The sequence below is a fragment of the Chionomys nivalis genome, chromosome 21 (assembly GCF_950005125.1).
Source record: "Chionomys nivalis chromosome 21, mChiNiv1.1, whole genome shotgun sequence".
Classification (NCBI taxonomy): domain Eukaryota; kingdom Metazoa; phylum Chordata; class Mammalia; order Rodentia; family Cricetidae; genus Chionomys; species Chionomys nivalis.
This window is the reverse complement of record NC_080106.1, coordinates 6,409,479-6,428,738: the sequence shown is the minus strand read 5'-3', so window position 1 is coordinate 6,428,738 and position 19,260 is coordinate 6,409,479. Positions and strand designations below refer to the sequence as shown.

Below are 19,260 nucleotides of genomic sequence, written 5' to 3'. Positions count from 1 at the left end.
AGCCCAGCCTCATCAGTGGGCACTGTCACCACACTTGGAATTGTGTGAGTCAGGAGTTTTCCTTAAACTACTGGATGCACACTCTCGCTCCTAACATAAACAAGACCTTCAAGACCCTTTGTGGGAGGTTCCTACCATTCCCTTCCAAGTTAGCCCTTGAAGTTTTGGATGATTAGGGAAGAGGAGCCAGAGTTCCAGATTGTCTGCACAATGTATTCTGAACAAAATAAATTTTCTCTTTCTTTCCTTCTTCTTCAGTGTCCTTTAGTCCTGGTAAATTGGTTGTGTCTTATTAGCGTGAGAATTGGGAGAAGGATTTGAGATTTGCCCAGCTATTGATTATAAACACTTTTAGGCAAAATTCGTTTGTATGAAGTTTCTTTCCAATTGAAGATTAAGACTCTAGAAGAGACAAACAGCTATCTCCTACACCAAGTCTCTCTCAAATGAGCTGAAACTATCTTAGGACTATGGTTCCATCCTTGTCTGTCCAGAACCTCAGGGAACCCCACAATTCAGAGTTTTGCTTCAGATTCGGTCAGATCCAGTCCCAGCTTCCTAGGTGATTCTAGTCAGTGACTAGACCTGAGGCCAATTGTCTTATTATCATTTATTTTTCAGTTGCATTTTCTTGCTCTGTGGTTCTGAACAGTCACAAATATGGCTGAGATTTCTTTCAACAAAGCTGTGCGCTGTGCTCAGCTTGATGCCACCTCTGTGTCCTGTAGCAACTGGCCTAGACTGAGGTGGTGTGTTATCACAGTCGCATTGTTTGCCACTAAAGACACTAAAGAGGTTAAAGCCGGTCCTTTCGAGCAGAGAAAGGACCATTTGTGAAGACCGGAAAGCCTGTGTCATCCTCATGTCGATCACACTCTAGCAACCTTCTAAGGTCACTTTGGCATCCAGGCCTTCCAGGAAGACCACCACAGGCACTGTCTGCTTTAAAGAGCCATAGTCAAGGGAGGGAGCGAGTGTACGTGTGCCGTGTGTGTGTGTGTGTGTGTGTGTGTGTCTATGTGTGTGTTCTCGGTCAAGCTCAACGTCTTTCCCCCACCCCCAACTTCTAACGTTCTCCTTAGTCCTCTGCCCCTGTAAACCCTCCCCTCCAGCTGACCCCCCAGCCCTCCTCCAGGCTCGTCCTTCCCTAACCCAGTCCTCCCTTCTCACCCCGTCCAGCCCCGCCTCTCGGACCGTCTACGCCCTCCCTCTCCGGCAGCCCCCGCCCTCACCTGCATCTGCTCGCGAGGGGCGGGGCCAGAATGACAAAGCGCACGGGCGGCGCGGGACCCGCCCCCTGGCTCGGCGGTGCGTCGCCCCGCTGTTATGGAGACCCGCCGCGCGCGCGGGCGGCGATGATGGGCGGCCATGGCCCGGGCGGGCGGCGGCGGCGCAGCAGCACCGGAACGCGCGGGGGGCGCGGCGCGGCCCGAGCCGTGGGAACTGTCCCTGGAGGAAGTGCTGAAGGTGTACGAGCAGCCCATCAACGAGGAGCAGGCCTGGGCCGTGTGTTTCCAGGGCTGCCGCGGGCTGCGGGGCGAGCCGGGGGGCGTGCGGCGCATCCGGGACACGGCCGACATCCTCCTGCGCAGGGACGGCTCGGTTGGCGCGCGGCTGGAGCCCGGTAAGGCGCAGTGGGGTGGGTGGGGGTGTGGCCGGCGCGGCGGGCGGGCGAGCGGGCGGGAGGCCGCTGAGGGCGCCCGGTGCCAGGTGCCGGGGCCTCGACCTTTCTCTCATCAGCGTAAAGATAGCGCTCTGTGGGACCCAGAAGGCCCCACCCTGCCCTCTGAATCTGGGACTCCTTGTCTCCTCTTCGACCTAGGATAGCCCCACCGTCACACAACACAAACCGTCTAGGATAACCTTACCAGCAGCCTATCGCTCCTAATGTGCCGGCCTAATGTGCCGGCCAGAGGTCGGTTGGCTGCTCGCGCCAGGGGACGCTTTCCCCAAGGGAGAGGGGCTTTGGCTAGAAGCCCGAGTATCTTTTACCTTTAAGTCTTGGAGCGCGGCATTTCGAAGCCTCTCTCTAGCCTTTTCTCTTCAAGCTGGGTTTGGGGGAGTCTGTAGCCCACCGGCCTTGCTCTAGCAGGGCCTGAGGGTGAATCCTTGCTGCTCCCCATGAAGCTGGCATTCTCCTGGCGACATTGCAGACTTTAAGGTTACATAGAGATGTGGGTCGTTCTCTCTCTCTCTCTCTCTCTCTCTCTCTCTCTCTCTCTCTCTCTGTGTGTGTGTGTGTGTGTATGTAGGGTGTGCTTTGCTCTGAGTCTACTGAGCTGATACTAATTTCCTGAATTTAATTGTAAGTGCAAGAAAAGTGTATAATTTGTGATTTAAAAAAAAACCTTTAACATCAATAAGAACCAACAGTTAAGCTTTTGAGAGATTCTTGAAGTCTACTCAGAGTGGTGAGTTCAAGAGGCCATTTACTGTTCTCCTTTATTTCCACCCCCCTGGAATTGTAGTTCTAGTATACAGCATACAGTGATATTACCCTAAAAGTTGATACCCCGTTGGGAGCACAAAGGCAGGCTGTGTGTTTGCTGAATGAAGGCTGGCCTCTCTCCAACACTGAGAGCTGTGGGCTTGCAGAAATTCTCCCAAGCAGGCATCTGCGGGGGACTAGGAATGACAAGCAAAGCCAAACAGAAGCAGTGGACAAGAGCTGCTTCTGTAACAGGGAGGGCCCATTGTGCACACACGGGAGCCATCACGACTTCCTCAGGCCTTCTCAGCCTGCACCCAGCTCCTTCCTTCTCACACCCCTGTCTGACAGTTTCAAGTTGTTAAATTTTGCACAAAAACACTGATGTATTTCATAGGGAGATAATAAGCCCAGCACCCAGGTAGGCTGATTTAACCTTGGCCACATTCGCTCCGAGGGTGGCATAATTTGCCTAAATTGGTGCTTGTGCTCAGAATCACTGTATTGCTTCATCTTCCCAAGACTGGCCTGAAGGGACAGGTGCACCCACCACCAGCTGCTTTGACGGGGGGGGGGGGGGGACGGGGGGACGGGGGGACACGACACGACACGGGACACGCTGCATCCTGCACATTCATGAGGCTCTAGCCTCTTTACAAGACTGTTCCTGGACCTACTCCATTCCTTACCGTAGAGAATATAACCCAGGACCTGGCTCCCAGCACTGCAGAACAAGGCAGGATTGCAGGGAGACTGCTCCGTCCGGTTCTCTGATGTTAAAAGACAACAAAGCTGAGACTTAGGGTTGTAAGTGGCTTGCTGTCATAGTTGGGGGCTGCACTGTGAACCATCCAAGCTGAGCTCCCATTGGGTCCCTCAAAAAGAACAGTCGTAGCCTGTTTTCCACACACCCCCTCCCCCCAAGCTGTGTCTTTACTGCCTCATTGTTTCCAGCCTCCTGTTGGGTCAAAGTTCAGAGAATGCACTCCTTGGTGACCGTTGGGGAGAGGAACCGGTGTGTGGCGCCGTGGGGTCCAATTTCACTGTCTATTCAGCACACCTTTGGATGTGTTGGTAAACAAACCTCATGAAGGTCAATGAGACTTATGACTTGCTATTTGTGGATGGATCTTGCTGTTCAGGCTGATACTGAACTCTTGAGGTCAAGTGGTCCTCCCACTAAGCCACGTGATGCAGGAACTATAGGGCCTTGTTGGTTCCTTGGTTCTTTTTTGTTTGTTTGTTTTTTGGTCTTTCGAGACAGGGTTTCTCAGTAGCTGTGGAGCCTGTCCTGGAACTCGCCCTGTAGACCAGGCTGGCCTCCAACGCTATGAGTTCAAGGTTACCTGGTCTACAGGATGAGTTCCAGGACAGTCAGAGCTATATAGAGAAACCCTGTCTTGAAAAAAACAAAAGAAAAAAAAACCAACTGTATTTACCAGAACAATCTCTGAACTTCATAAATCAGCTGACACTTTGCCACCCCTCTGGAAATAGCCAGCCCAGCACTTTTCTGGAGGATTTGAGAGTCTAGTGAATTCCCTAAAGGATCTTGTGTAGTTTATTCCTGAAGTAGCTGTCAGAAAAATGCTCATACTTTCTTTCTTGTCAGCATTTGAGTTTATTTTGATGCTTGTAGAGTTTCTTAATCTGCCGAATTGGATGTTGTCACCCAGTTAGGTCAGTCTCTAAGCCATGCAGATCTTATTATCCACCAGATTTTTTTTTTAAATATTTATTTATTTATTATGTATACAATATTCTGTCTGTGTGTATGCCTGCATGCCAGAAGAGGGCACCAGACCTCATTACAGATGGTTGTGAGCCACCATGTGGTTGCTGGGAATTGAACTCAGGATCTTTGGAAGAGCAGGCAATGCTCTTAACCTCTGAGCCATCTCTCCAGCCCCCTCCACCAGATTTTTTGAGACTCTCACTAAACCTGGAGTTCACCATTTTGGCTAGACTGGCTGCTACCTGGTATATTTCCCCAACACTGGGGCCATAGGCCCCTTCTGTTAAACTCAGCTTTTACATGGGTACCACAGATCCAAATACAGTTCTTCATGGGAGACTTTTTTCTAGTCACCCTAGAAGTGTGTGTGTGTGTGTGTGTGTGTGTGTGTGTGTGTGTATGTATGTATGTGTGTGTACATACCTGAGACAGGTTCCTGGAACTCAAGACCCTCCAGCCTCAGCTTCTCAAGTGCTAAAATTGCCACTATACCTGACTTGTTTAAATTTATATATATTTATATTTATATATTTTTATATATATACAGGGTTTCTCTGTAGCTTTGGAGCGTGTCCCTGAGCTAGCTCTTGTAGACCAGGCTTATTTTCACTCTCTTCTTTTTTTCTTTTTCCTTTTTTGTTTATTTTTCCTTTTCAAGACAAGGTTTATCTGTGTAACAGCCCTGGCTATCCTGAAACTCACTCCATAGACCAGGCTGGTCTCGAACTCACCGAGATCCGCCTGCCCCTGCCTCCCAAGTGCTGGGATTAAAGGCGTGCGCCATCACCGCCATGTATATTTTTACTCTTATTGCCCAACAGTACTAAAGAGTAGGCATTTGCACAGAGCCGTGTTGGATAGGTTGGAATGAGGCAGTGTGGGCTATTGAGAGATAGTGTCCAAGAAGCACAGCCAGGGTTCTCTCCCTCTGCCTGGCCTGTGCAGCTTGTTGCTGTAACTGCATGTGTAGATGGGCCATCTGTTTAAACTGCATGCTCATTTGTCTGACTCTCGGCCCCATGCTCCCGTTTGAGCTAAAGTAGATCTCTGGCTCCTGGGAAATGTCATTGGAACACTGGGCTTGAGAAGCCACAGCCTGGCTCTTGGCTGTTGAAGCCCTTGAGCTTCACCAGTGACCAGGGCTCCCTGTTCAGCTGGCTTTTCTTCTTAAACAGCTTAGTATTGCATGTGACTCTGTCCAGTCATCCTGAGGGTACCCAAAAACAAGTAGGAAGGGGACATTCCTTTGCAGAGGAGGGAATTTGTCCCTCCAGAGTCTCCTGCATACCAGAATATTTGTAGTTGACACATGTTTATTGAGCTAGGTCCTTCCCACGTGGTTCCTGTCACAGTTGTGTTGTCCACTCCACCACTACAAGACACCCCTTGTGCCCTGTGAAGGTCACTCGGCTAAGTTGCGGTGGGGCTAACACCAGGCTACTTTGGATGGGCAACTGGAGTCTGTTCAGAGGTGCTCAGTGTTGGGCTTCCTCTTCCTGCACAGCATCCTGTTGAGATCCATGCTAAGAAGAAACTGAAGGTCACAGAAGAGAAGCAGGTGTCCAAAGTCAGTGAGATGGGCATGACTTGCACCTGCCTCAGAGCTCAGAGCTCGTGTTTATGTTTCTGTAGCCTTGGAGCACACCACCCAAGTGGAGCCCTGGCCTGTGGCACAGCAGCAGGTATCCACGTGCCACACCTTTGTGTACATTGGCCAGATCCAACTTGGGATGCAGTGTCGAGGGTCCATGCAAATAAACCCTTGACACAAATATGGGTTTCAGTCTGAGGAATGCAGTTCTGCAAAGGGCTCCCTGTGTGCTTCCTGACAGCCAGTGCTCTGTCCCTGAGCCTTCCCACTCAGAAGAGGGGAAGGAGGGTGTGAGCTGGGTGTGTCTGTGAATAGCTTTTCCAATTTGGTTTCGCCTCTGAATTAGACCTTACACAAAGGTAAGGTAGTTTCTCTCTCTTTCTCTTGGTTTTGCTTTTTTTTTTTTTTAATTTTTATTTGTTATGTATATAATATTCTATCTGTGTGTATGCCTGCTGGCCAGAAGAGGGCACCAGACCTCATTACAGACGGTTGTGAGCCACCATGTGGTTGCTGGGAATTAAACGCAGGACCTTTGGAAGAGCAGGCAATGCTCTTAACCGCTGAGCCATCTCTCCAGCCCCCCCTTTTTTTTTTCTTGAGACAGGGTTTCTCTGTGTATATTTGGCTGTCCTGGAACTCACTCTGTAGACCAGGCTGTTCTTGAACTCACGGAGATCCACCTGCTTCTACCTCCAAGTGCTGGGATTAAATGTGTGTGCCTCCATGCCCAGCAAGAAGGCAATTTTTCAGGTGTATTTTCACTCTGCGATACTGCCTGTGCCTAAGGTTGATTGCCCAGAAGTCCTCAGGATACTTGGAGTCAGGATACTAGCCCACACCTTTGTTTGCATGCTCTTCAATGTGCTTCTAGAAGGAGAAAGCCTTAAGTCTTAAGTAGCCTGTGGGGTCTCTGTGTAAGTTGCATGGCTCCGCTTGTAGTAGGGGTACAGCCCCAGCCAGCCGTGCTGCCATGTTCAAGGCCCTGAACTTCCTCCACACTTATCTGCTGCCAGCCTGGTGCCCACAGAGAATCCTTTCCTTGTGCCATGGCACAGGTGTGTGGTGGGCACAGCTAAGGGCCTCTCGGCCTTTCATAGTGGGAGTTCTGGTCCCAGGATGTAGACCATGTAAACAGATGTGACAGAGTTTATGCTCTGGTCATTAGCTGATTCCTAAGGGTAAGACAGTGTTAAGGGGGAGTTCTGTAGGTAAGACAGTGCTGGGGGTGTGTGTGGCCTTCCTGCCTGGAGATGACACCCTGCTGGTTAGCCAAATCAGCTTAAAGACCACAGTTTCTGGAGGAAGTCCAGCCATTGCTTTCTCAGTCCGTTGAATACTACTTTATTCCAGGACAGTGGGCTTGCGGTCCTTTCCCCAGGGAAGGAAGAGGAGAATTAAAAGAGAATGTATGAGGTTCCTATGGCTTTGCAACACATCCTTAAATTGGTTTAACACAAGTATAGTCGCGCCAGTTTAAGACGCCATAAATCTAGAATAATCTCTACCTTCAGGCTAGCTTCTAGCGGCCCTATTTCATCTACCACATAACGCAGCATAACCGTAGATCCTGGGGACTGAAACATGGGCAGCTTTGGGGTCGCTGTTCTAATCACGGAGGGGAAAGCAGGAGGGGGGCCTCCGTTCAATTCCATTCTTGGCATCTAGTGTCAAAAGAGATTTTAAATGATTCCACGTTACTTATACATAAAATGGAATTCATTATGACATTTTCTTTTTTTTACATTTTTAAATGATTTACTTATTTATTTTATGTGCATTCATTTACCTGCATATATGTCTATGTGAAGGTGTCAGATTCCCTGGAACTGGAGTTATAGGCAGTTTTAAGCTACCATGTGGGTGCTGGGAATTGAACCTGGGTCCTCTGGAAGAACAGCCAATGCTCTTAACTGCTGAGCACTATCTACAGTCCCTCATTGTGAAATTTTCAAATGTGTACATAATGTATTTCCATCAAGGTCTCTCATTCCAGGAAGTGGTCAACATTCTCTCCATATACTTCAGCTTAGGTGTTATTTGCTAGAACTTAGCTTTTGCTTAAGAGTCCACGTGAAAGATTGGAATGGGACCCAAGGCCTTGTGTTTGTTGTTTAAGCTGTCAACCACTGTATACCAGCCCCCAGTTACTCCTTTCAATAAAAATTTGGCAAAATAAAAAAGTTAAATAGCTAAATTTTACGCCAGGCTGTAGTGGCGCATACCTTTAATCCCAGCACTCAGGAGGCAGAGGCAGTCAGATCTCTGTGAGTTCAAGGCCAGTCTGGTCAACAGAGTGAGTTCAAGGGCATCCAGGAATACACAGAAAAGCCCTGTCTCAGGAAAACCAACCAACCAAATAAACAAATAAATAGTAAAAAAGAAAGAAAAGAAAATGCCTCCATAAGATCGGGCTGTTGGCAAGCCTAGGGCATTTTCTTAATTCTTGATCAGTGGGGCAGGTCCCAGACCATTATGAGTGGGATCACCCTTGGGTTGGTGGTCCTGGGTTCCTTTAGAAAGCAGGTTGAGCAAGTTAGGGGCTACCCAGTAAGTGTCACCCCTCCATGGCCTCTGGTTTCTGCCCTGTTTGAGTTCCCGCTCTGACTTTCTTCAGTGATGACTATGATATAAAAAGTGTAAGCTAAATAAACCCTTCCTCCCCAACTTGCTTTTGGTCATGTTTTCATCATTGCAATAGTAACACTAAAACACCCAGAGAGAGAGAGACAGACAAACAGACAGAGACAGACAGATGTCTGTGAGTATGAGCACGTACAATGTCGTGACACATGAGGATAACTTCCAGGGTTCAAATCCTTCCTTTCACTGTGCTTTTGGGCATGGAACGCAGGTCATTAGGCTTGCAAAACAAGCATTTTACCTGCTGAGCCATCTTTCAGAATCTAATTTTGTCAGCTACATACTCTGTCTCCTGCTAGGACCAGTGGTGTGGTCTTGGTGATGTGCCCAGATATGTAACCAGGGGTTGGATACACACTTTGTCTTCCTGTTGGGACCAGTGATGTGGTCTTGGTGATGTGCCCAGATGTGTTACCAGGGGTTGGGTTCATGCTCTGTCTTCCTGTTGGGATCAGTGGTGAGGTCTTGGTGATGTCCCCAGAGGTTGGGTATGGAAGCGTAGCAGTTCAGTCCCCAAGGTTTGCCCATTGCTAGAGAGTCATGAGTGCTCAAGGCCTGTGGTGTAAGGCAGGCCTCAGCAGCATGTACTGCTGACCTGTAAGGCAGGCCTCAGCATCATGTACTGCTGACCTATAAGGCAGGCCTCAGCATCGTAATATGGCTTTGATATCAGCACTGCCAATTAACACCGTGATATAGCCCTGCTGATATGGGTCACCTCCAGACCTGCCACTGGTGGACTGTGCTCCTGCTGTAGGAAGATACTTCCTGGGAGTGGTGTGTGGGCAGTGTGTGTGCGAGTGCTCGGGGAAGCCTGCTGTCCTCAGTCCTGGATGAGCCACCACACCTGTGGAAGAGAAGGAAGGACACACCTGTGTCCCTTTGCCCCACAGAACTCTGTTTGTTAAGCAAACACGGTGTCTGCCTCCGTGCCTTCCTGTGGGTGGTTCTCTTCTGGCTTTCACCAGTTTCCAAGGCTGGTGCTTGACCTGGGTCACAACTCAGTTTTACAGTTCCTTTCTTGACAGTGGAAGCTGCCCGCCTGTATGTGTGGCTCACTTACTAAATGCCAGTCACTGGGTGTGTCTTCACTCAATCTGACAAGCCCTCCCTGGTAAGTGATATCACATCACTTTTGTGAGTGGGAACCACCACCACTCAGTCACATGACCTTTGACTCCACAGTCTCTTGGCTGGACGCTGCACCCTGACCTAGGAGATATGTAGGGGCTGTATTTTCACTTTTCCCTACATAATTTCAAATTCAGAATGTTTCCTTCTAAATTTTATATGTATGAGTGTTTCCCCTGAATGTATGTATGTGTACCATGTGCATGCCTGATGCCTATGGAAGCCAGAAGAGGGCACGGAATCCCCTGGAACGAGAGTTACAGATGGTTGTGAGCTGTCCTGTGAGTGATGGGAATAGAATGAGACCTTTCTAAGAGCAGCCACTATTCAGATTCAGAAAGTTGAAAGGGAAGGCATTGGAGGAGGCCTGTGTCACTGCCTGGATGTCCCCCCTCTCTCTCACAGGCTGCCGCGGATGTGAGGCTCTCCTGCACATGCCCGCACTCAGGCCTGTGTATGTACTTCCTCCTAACTTCAGGCTGCTCTGTTTTTTTTTTTTTCTGTCCCTGAGTGGGGGCCTTGGATCAACTCAACACACAAAAGACATCTTGCTGGGTTATTTTCTTGGAACAGGGTCTTTCTTTCTATGTTACCCAGGTTGACCTTAAACTTGGAATCTTACTGCCTCAGTCTCCCAGATCTGGTTTCAAGTAAATTTCTTAATCTGCCACCCCTCCTGGCCACCTTGTTCTTTTTAGTGACACCTAATGTCCTGGGTATGAATGCCCTCCCTGTGTGTCTAGACGTCTATAGTGGCACGTATGCATTTTTGATGTAGGATAGTCTCAGCCCTGAGTGTTCCTGTAGGTATTGTGATGCATGGGTGTGCCTTTAAAGGCTGGCCTGTTAAATCAGAAGGTGAGAGTGTATAACTTTGCGGGACTTGGCAGATTGCCATGTGAGGGCTCTGACCAGTTCCCTGTCCACCCGGAACTGTGTGTGTCATATCTTCATTGCACACGCCCTTCAACTATGTGTTTTGGCCATATAGGAACTTCTAAACACTGTGCCTGAGATGCGGACAGGAAGTCTTGTGGATTTAGAAAGGCTCTGCTCTTCAGCTTTCGGTCACTGTCAGAAGACTCTCAGGAGTCTGGACTTGGGGTGGGGAATGTCTTGTGTAGGGAAAAGCTTTCCTAAGATGTGTAAAGTCCCCTTTAGCTGAGTGAAGAGGGGTTACATCATGGAGAGTAGATAGCTAACACTGCCCGTGCCCTTAAGCCCCAAAAGAAGTCAGAGTCAGAAGGTCCTAACACCCTACTGTATGACTGCATGACTGAGCAGTCCACACCTTAGTAAACGTCTTTGCATCTGTTACCTCACTTCTTCTTTGAGGTGATGCCATAAGTTAGGCAGGAAGGTGCCATTTCTGTCCCGTGGGTGGCAAAGTGATATCAGACACTTGCCCCATAACCGTGGACTGGTCAGAACCTGACTTCAATCTATTGGAGGACAGCTGGCTCCCGGGAGGCAACTGTGGCTCCAGCTGCCAAACTCCTACTATTGGTGGCAGATGCCCCTTCCCTGGAAGTCCCTCTAGAGGAGGTCTGGGGCTACGGAAGCCACAGGCAGTTCTCCAGATCTACTGTCTTACTCCCGTAACACACGTTTATTTCCAGGAAAGCTCCCCAGCCCTTGATTTCTCCTCATTTGCTATTTTAACAAGAGAACCTGGAATGACTGCTCTCTGTTCAGGGCAAGGATCCCCTTCTGGGGACATGAGCACTAAGCTGAGTCCGAGCCCTTAGCAGAAATGATGCTGATAGAAACTTGGCGTCCCACTTCCGACTCCACCACGGCATAGCATTTTAGATGTAACGGGAACTCCTTGGCCCAGCCCCAGCATTTATCATCTGTATGATTGCAAGGAAAATTCTTAGTCTGCCTGGGCTCCAGTTTCTTCATATGTAGAGAAGTCTTCTTAGAAGCTAGGTGCAACGGTGCCCACTCATTGTCTCAGCACTCAGCAGCACAGTGTTGAAAATGTCAGTAACATTTGTTAGTTTTGTATTATCCCTAGGTCTGGCCTCTGGCCATGTGGCGGTCACTGTCATCCTAGAACCTCACAAAGCCATAGCTCGCTCATTAAAACCCAAGACTCCCCTGGTATAGCAGTATGTACCTGTAATCCCAGCACTCAAGAAACCAAGACAGGGGCATTGTAATGACTTTGAGCTAGACAGTAATATTCTATCTCAAAAACAGCAATAGCCAAACTCTAAGTCCCTGCAACTTGATGCATAATTAAATTCATAAAAAATTTTGGCACATCTCTTATTAACGTTGACTATTTATTTATTTTTGAGGCAGGGTTTCACTGTTTAGTTCTGGCTGTTCTGGAACTTGCTTTGTAGACCAAGCTGGCCTCGAACTCACAGAGATCCACTTGGCTCTGTCTCCCAAGTGCTTGGATAAAGGTGTGCACCCCTACCGCCTGACTTAACATTGACTATTTAAACATTAAAAATATTCTCCTCAGCCGGGCGGTGGTGGCGCACGCCTTTAATCCCAGCACTCGGGAGGCAGAGGCAGGCGGATCTCTGTGAGTTCGAGACCAGCCTGGTCTACAAGAGGTAGTTCCAGGACAGGCTCCAAAGCCACAGAGAAACCCTGTCTCGAAAAACCAAAAAAAAAAAAAAAAAAAAAAAAAATATTCTCCTCGTGGGCTAGGATCACAGCTCAGTTGGTATAGTACTTACATAGGAAGGAGGCCTTGGGTTCAGTCTCCACCACCACGTAAACAGGGTGTGTTTGCACGAATCTATAATCCCAGTATTGAGGAGATGGAAGCAATAAAGTCAGAAATTGAAGGTCCTCTTCAGCTACACAGTGACTTTCAAGGACAGCCTGGGGTACATGAGACATTGTCTTTTTAAAAAATTCCAACCAGAAAGCCAGGTGATGGGGCGCACACCTTTAATCCCAGCACTCAGGAGGAAGAGGCAGGTGGATCTCTGTGAGTTTGAGGCCAGCCTGGTCTACAGAACGAGTTCTAGGACAGGCTCTAAAGCTACACAGAGAAACCCTGTCTTGAAAAACAAAAGGTAAATAAATAAATAAATAAATAATTCCAACCAGAAAGCTGCTTAGAGCTGAAGACCAGACCAGCACTGACTGGTCTCAAAACTGGCTAAATTCCACCAGCCTGCCCTGCCTTCATGACCCCCTGACTCAGAGCACTGACCTTTTCCAGGAAGTACCCTTATTCTTGCTCAAATTTTTTTCTATCTTTTTAGTGTCTGAATCCAGTCACAGCTACGAAGTTTTGTTAAACATCCAAAGTGGACTGGGGACAGAGTCCCTAGGACCACACATCCTCCAAGAGAATGCTCTTTGAGCTCACGTTCCTTATTGCCCCACTGATGTTGGGGGATGGATGGTTTTCCATTATTTTAATGGATCTCACAGTCGCTATCTCTGGCAATCTTCCTGGTCCTTGATGCAATTTGAAGATATTTGTGGAGTTAGCAGGTTTACCTAGCAGGCAATTTTATGGTTTGTTATTTTTCATGTCTTACTTCATCCTAGAACTTAACGAAGCTGTAGTTCATATCATTGCATGGTTCTGCCTTTATACGCAATTAGGGGAGGCCTGGGAAGTGGGGTAATTGGGGAGTTGCTGGTAGCGCAGATTCTCAGCTATCTCACCTGCCCCCTTGAGCCCCACCACTCACCCGGCTGTGATGCCTTAGAGTCAAGGACTTCGCTCTTTGCCTTGGGGTGCTCATCTGAGAAGTGGGTGCTGGAGCTATCCCCCCTCGTGCTATGGCTCAGCCACATGAGTAAGCCCTTGAAAATGCGACTCGCTTCTTGGCATTTACCACTGATGTGTTTAGTAAATCAAATGCAGAGACCAGCTTCCACCTGCTCTTCAATCCAGGGACTCCTTTGAGAGGTGCCATTGGAAAAACCCCAAACCAAGGGGCTGTCTCAGGAGTGGATTTATTTACCCATCGGGGCCAGCGTTTCTTATCTCCCTGCTGTATCTGGCTCACAGGACCTCGGTTCTAGGGAAGCGGTATACACATTTCAGATGATGGGTCTTCCCTGCAGAGACAACTGAGCAGCCCCCTTTCAGAACCAGGACATACACAGTCTTGCTGACCGTCCCTCGATGCTGACTTTCTCCTTTGAGATGCTGCTATGGACCAGGGGATGGACAGCTAGGGATGAGAGCAGGGTCCACATCACTTGTGCTCTGTAGCCTGAACCTTGCCCAGAGCTGGCTTAGGCTAGGCCTTGGGGATTTTATTCAAGGGACCAGGTATCTCAGCCTGTTATGAGCTTTCTGGTATTCCTTTGGGGATGTGCTGTGTGTTTTAGGGAGGGTGGGGCAGAGGGAGAAGGGGAGAGCACATTGTCTGGAGGGGTCTTGGGGCTTCCAATGTAATCGTGACTGTTTTCTCTTACAGAACCTACAACCATGGGGGTGCTACCAGCCAGCTCAGAAGCCCAGGTATTGAAAATCAATTTTATTTATTTTTTAATTTTTTATTTCCTTCTTTGGTTGAGTTTTCTTTATTATTTATTTATTTATCTATTTATATTTTATAGACGAGTGCTCTGCATATATACCTACATACCAGAATAGGGCACCAGATCTCATTATAGATGGTTGTGAGTCACCATGTGGTTGCTGGGAATTGAACTCAGGACCTCTGGAAGAACAGTCAGTGCTCTTAACCTCCTTCTTTTCCCCCTTTGGTTTTTTGAGAAGGGTTCTCTGTAGTTCTTTTCTGAAGACTGTACTGGAACTAACTCTGTAGATCAGGCTGGCCTCGAACTCACAGAGATCCTCCTACCTCTGCCTCCCGAGTGCTGAGATTAAAGGCGTGCGCCACCACTGCCCAGCTGCTCTTAACCTCTGAACCATCTCTTCAGCCCCCTCAAATGCCTCTTTGCTTTATTTCAGGTTTTTTTTTTTTTTATGAGTGAACTTTTGTTTCTTCCAAAAGGTCTTTAAGAGTAGAGACCACTTGTATTCTAGGATGAGAAGGGATGGGGACCAGAAAAGAGCAACAAACAGAGCCAGGGAGAGGGATTTCAGGGCATGCTGCCTGACCTGATGTTTTTGATCTTTGAAATGTTGCCTTTTATTGCCTTTTCAAAGCATAATTTTAATATAATAATCATTTACAGGCTGGATGCAATGGTACATACCTGTAATTCCAGCTACTTGGGAGACTGAAGCTTTGAGGAAAAACAAAGAAGAAATATAAAGAAAGGGAGGGAGGAAAGAAACTTGTGTTTCTGTATTTATTTAACATGGTAGCTCTTCAAGGGAGAGGTGAGACTGGACTGGAGGATTTCCATCATGCGCTGCCCCTGCTTCTCCTGCTGCTGCTTCCTGCTCTAACTTCTCTACCTAGATCTTGCCTCGAAGGGAAACATATTGTATACTTTCTTACATTTTTGTTATTTATTTGAGTTTTGAGACATGGTCTCTTTACCTAGCCCTGACTGTCCTAGATCGCACTGTGAAGATCAAATTGGCCTGGAACTCACAGATCCACCTGGTTCTGACTCCCAAGTGCTAGAATTAAAGGTGTGTGCCAGTATACCCAGCTGGCACCACATCTTATCACCACACATACTTCTCAATGCCAGTGACAGTGTATCCCTGGTTCCATGGAACGCTGCCACCCAAGCAGCAGTGCTGAGTGTCACTTAGGAGCTCTGTGAAGACAGTACTTTTTACATGGAGGTAGCTAGAAATTGGGGAAGAACAGCTGTATTTCTAGTGCATCTGCGTTGTCGTGTGACTGCCAGTCATCTGTACACGCAGCTGTAGATAGTTTATTTCTCCAACTGCAGGTCTGCTGGCCTGGGAGGTCAGCTAACCCTTGCTGTCCAGAGTTCACAGAGGTGAAACTGCTACCTACTACCGAAAGGATGTCTAGTATTACACACCATACGAATGCTTGTGAAAGCTTTGCATGAAGGCTTCTCTATGGACTGTTCTCAGAGGCCCAGGTGTTAACCTGAAAGCCCCATCCCCAGGAAATAGGGCGAGGGAGCCACTCAAAGTCTAAGCTTCCTTCTGGATACTTAAGTTTCACGAACTGCCTAGGCAGCCCCTCTAATTGCTTTCAGATTCCAGGCTGATGGCCATGCTTGAACTTGCAGGTTGGAGGTCCTGAGACTGGCCAGCTGCCCAGGCTCTTCCTAATGGAAAGCATTCTTTGTGTTCCAGAGAAAGTTTCCAGTGAGCTGAGGCACTGAAAAGCTTTTTGCCAAGGAAGCCATCAGATAAGAGGCTTGGCTGGAGTTAACTCTTCGCCTTCCTTCTTGCTGTGTAGGCCAGCACTGGGCTGGGGTGGGGTGAGTAGCCTGGGTACCTCTCTGCAGGCTGCACTGGGATGGGCAGGAGGGCTTCCTGCTTGCCTCTCAGTCTGCCTTTCTCCATGGGGTCCTGTGATGTCCATTGACGGCGTTGCCACACAACCAAGCATCACAGAGCTATGAGGCACACTGGAGATCTTGGACCACTTTGCTCTTGCCTGGCATCTACCTCTACAACACAAGAATCTACTGTGTGACCTCCACGTTTCTGTCCCCTTACCTTGCTAGCTTTCTCTTTCCAATGTCACACCCGAGAGCAGTCCTGAGATAGTCTCTGGAGTCCCCAGTTTCCCTGGGCACTCCATCCTGGCTGCTGGCCAGAGCCCTGCTGTTTGCCTCCTGTCAGGTGTGACTAGCCACTAGATGTTGGTGTCATGCTCTGCATCCAAGGGAGTGCCTTGGGAACAGTCTTTGCCTTTAACCTGCTTAAAGTAGATAAAACTAGGGTGAGAGCAGCCCCAAAGGTGGGCCAGGCTTTGGTCCATTGTGACTTGACCCTTCTCACCAGTCTTCTTGAGTCAAGGGTTACCTTCCTCAGACCCCCCAGACTCCAGCATCTTCTGAGATGTCCCTGTAGGACTCAGAGACCTTATCTCTTGCCTGACCCTGGCTTTGACCTGTTATTGCTCTGCCTGCCTTAGGCCCAGGTTTCCTAGGATACCTTACTAGCCAGAAACGAGTGGAAGAGGCCACTGGGGCAAGGTGGTACCAGAAAGTGGACAGTCTCCTGATGAGGCTCTGGATTCATCTTCTACAACAATGACCTCTCACCCTAGCAATATAACAGAAACCTTAGAGCACAGCACAGACAGACCCAGCTTCAAGGTCTAGCTTGGCCAGCTTCTAGCTGTGATGGAGTAGCCTAACATATCTCTCTCTGCCTCTGTCCCTCTGTATATGAGATGGGAGGTTGTGTCATGGGTTGTTGATGTTAAATAGGATGAGTTTTACATAGTGTCTACATAGTAGAGCTGTTATTTTTATGTGTATGTGCCTTTGATAGTCTTTTCTTCTTTTTTTTGTCTTTTCTTCTTAACAAATATTTTACATATATGTTTTTTTTGTATTTATCTATCCATTATTTTGCTTGCATCTATGTCTATGTACTATGTGCATATCTGGTGTTTGAGGAATTCATCAGAGGGTTTTGGATCCTCTGTAACTGGAGTTATGGAAAGTTGTGAGCCACCATGCAGGTGCTGGGAATGGAACCCAATGCTCTTAACCAGAGAACCCATCTCTCCAGCCCCAGACAGTCTGTTCAAAGAAGGAAAATATGAAAACTATTCAGTAGTAATGGAAATTGGTCCTCAGTTAAGAGCACTGGCTGCTCTTCCAGATGATGTGGATTTGATTCTCAGCACCCACATGGCAGCTCACAGTGTCTGTAACTGCAGTCCCAGGGGACCTGGCACAGACTCACATGTAGGCCTAATACCCATACACACACAGTACAAGTAAAATGAAAAATTCATATTTTTAATGAAATGCTTATAATCTTTTGGGGAGCTAAGATAGGAGGCTTAAAACTTTGAGGCCAGCCAAGGCTACATAGCAAGACCCTGTCTAAAAATGGGTATTGTGGAGACTTTCAGGAAGCTCAGTCAGCTGAAGCCCTGAGAACCTCTCACAGTGAGCTCCACCAGTCAGGGCCTGACCCGTGTCTTCAGTGCCTTAATGCTCATCACATGCCCTCAGGTGGGGCTGGGTGTGGTATGGTGGAGCAGGCCTGTAAGGTGACTGAAGCAGGAGGATCATGAGTTTGAGGCCAGCTAGGGCTGCCTAGATCCCCTGTCTCAAATAACAACTAGATGGGCATAGGCCTGCAATCCCAGCTCTGGGGAAGTGGCGGGAGGTGGGAGGATCAGGAATAAACTTCATGAGATACTACTACCTTCAAAAGTAAACAGACAGAACCCGCCGGTGGTGGTGCACACCTTTAATCCCAGCACTCAGGAGGCAGAGGCAGGCGGATCTCTGTGAGTTCGAAGCCAGCCTGATCTACAAAGTGATTTCCAGGACAGCCAGGGCTACGCAGAGAAACTCTTGTCTTGAGAAACAAGAACAAAAAAGAAAGCAAGAGAAGACAAATAGTGCTGGAGGGCTGAGCCGGTGGCTAAGAGCACTAGCGTTTGGGAGGCAGAGGAGGGCAGATATGTGCGAGTCGAGGCCAGTGTGGTCTGCAGCCAAGCAGAGAGTCCCTGGCTCAATAAGTAGATAAATAAATAAATAACAAAGTGTTTTTCTTTTTGAGACACAGTCTAACTGAGTAGCCCTGGCTGGCCTCAAACTCACATAGCTCCTCTGGCTGTGCCTAGGACTAAAGTTGTGAGTTGTTTGCTCAGCATGACATAATTTTTGGTCAGCACAAATGTCCATCTGTTTTTATAATGCTGTGAGTCACCCATTACTGTAACAAACTCCTTAGATAATCAGAAACGTGAGGTTTGGCTGGGACTGTGGCACAGTGATAAAGTGCGCATTCAGTGTGCCACACGGCTCTGGTTCAAGCTCCACAGGGTAGAAGGTCATTTTGGTTCACAGTTTTGGAAGTTTCAGTTTACAGTCACTTAGTTCTAATGCTTTGGGACTATGGTGATGGAACATATCATAGCAGGATTTCCCGGAGGAGAAGGCTGCTTCTCTCTTGGCCGGGTATGAAAAGAAGGAAAGTTGGAAGCCCGTGAGCAGGAGACCTCCCACTCAACACCGCCTCTTTGTTTAACTATGTAGCCCATCCTGGTCTGGGATACACTCTGCTTCCCAAATGCTGGAATTAATGTGTGCTCCATGCCCAGCAAGCCCACACCTCTTAAGAGTTCTACCAGTTCCCAGTGGAAGCCAGCCGAGGACTAATGCTTTAACACATGGGCCTCTAGGGACATCTAAGAATTAAGCTCTAGGACCAGGGTGTGATATAGTGATTGAGTGCTCTCATGTTATCTGTGAAGATTAAAAAATAAAAAGAAAATCCCCAGCCTCCAAAACTACAGTGGTCAAGAAACATCACGACAGCAGTTGCTCAGTCAGCTGGTCTTTCTCCTTTGATGTGAGCCGTCCTGTTATATTATTATATATGGGGGGGGGATACATACTGTGCAGTCAGCACCAGAGTCAAGACAAGCCCTTTCCGTTCCCATCCCAGGAGCTGCTAGCTTCTTTATTGCCGTGGATGGGCTCAGCTTGCTTAGAGTCGTGCAAGTGGGACCACAGTGCATAAAGGTTTTTTGTCTGATCTGTGGTGTGCGTGTGTGTGTCTGTTTCCTGTTCTATAGTGCCCCACTGTGGGCACACCCCTGTCTCTACTATGAAGTGCACATGAGTAGTTTATGAAAATCATGTGTGGATGAACTTTTCCTTTCTCTAGGTTAAATACCCGGGAGGGGAGGG

General features: G+C 48.2%; 1 protein-coding gene across 2 annotated transcripts in view; it reads left to right on the top strand.

Annotated features, from left to right (window-relative positions):
* The first annotated feature begins 1,333 nt into the window (after positions 1-1,333).
* The window catches only part of Spire2 (spire type actin nucleation factor 2), a 34,063-nt gene continuing 16,136 nt past the window's right edge, over positions 1,334-19,260 (top strand). For both annotated transcript variants that reach the window (XM_057753704.1, XM_057753702.1), the window contains exons 1-2: positions 1,334-1,624; positions 13,941-13,984. In XM_057753704.1, coding sequence (XP_057609687.1) covers positions 1,369-1,624; positions 13,941-13,984 — 300 coding nt within the window. In that variant the 5' untranslated portion in view covers positions 1,334-1,368. The remainder of the gene's footprint in view (positions 1,625-13,940; positions 13,985-19,260) is intronic.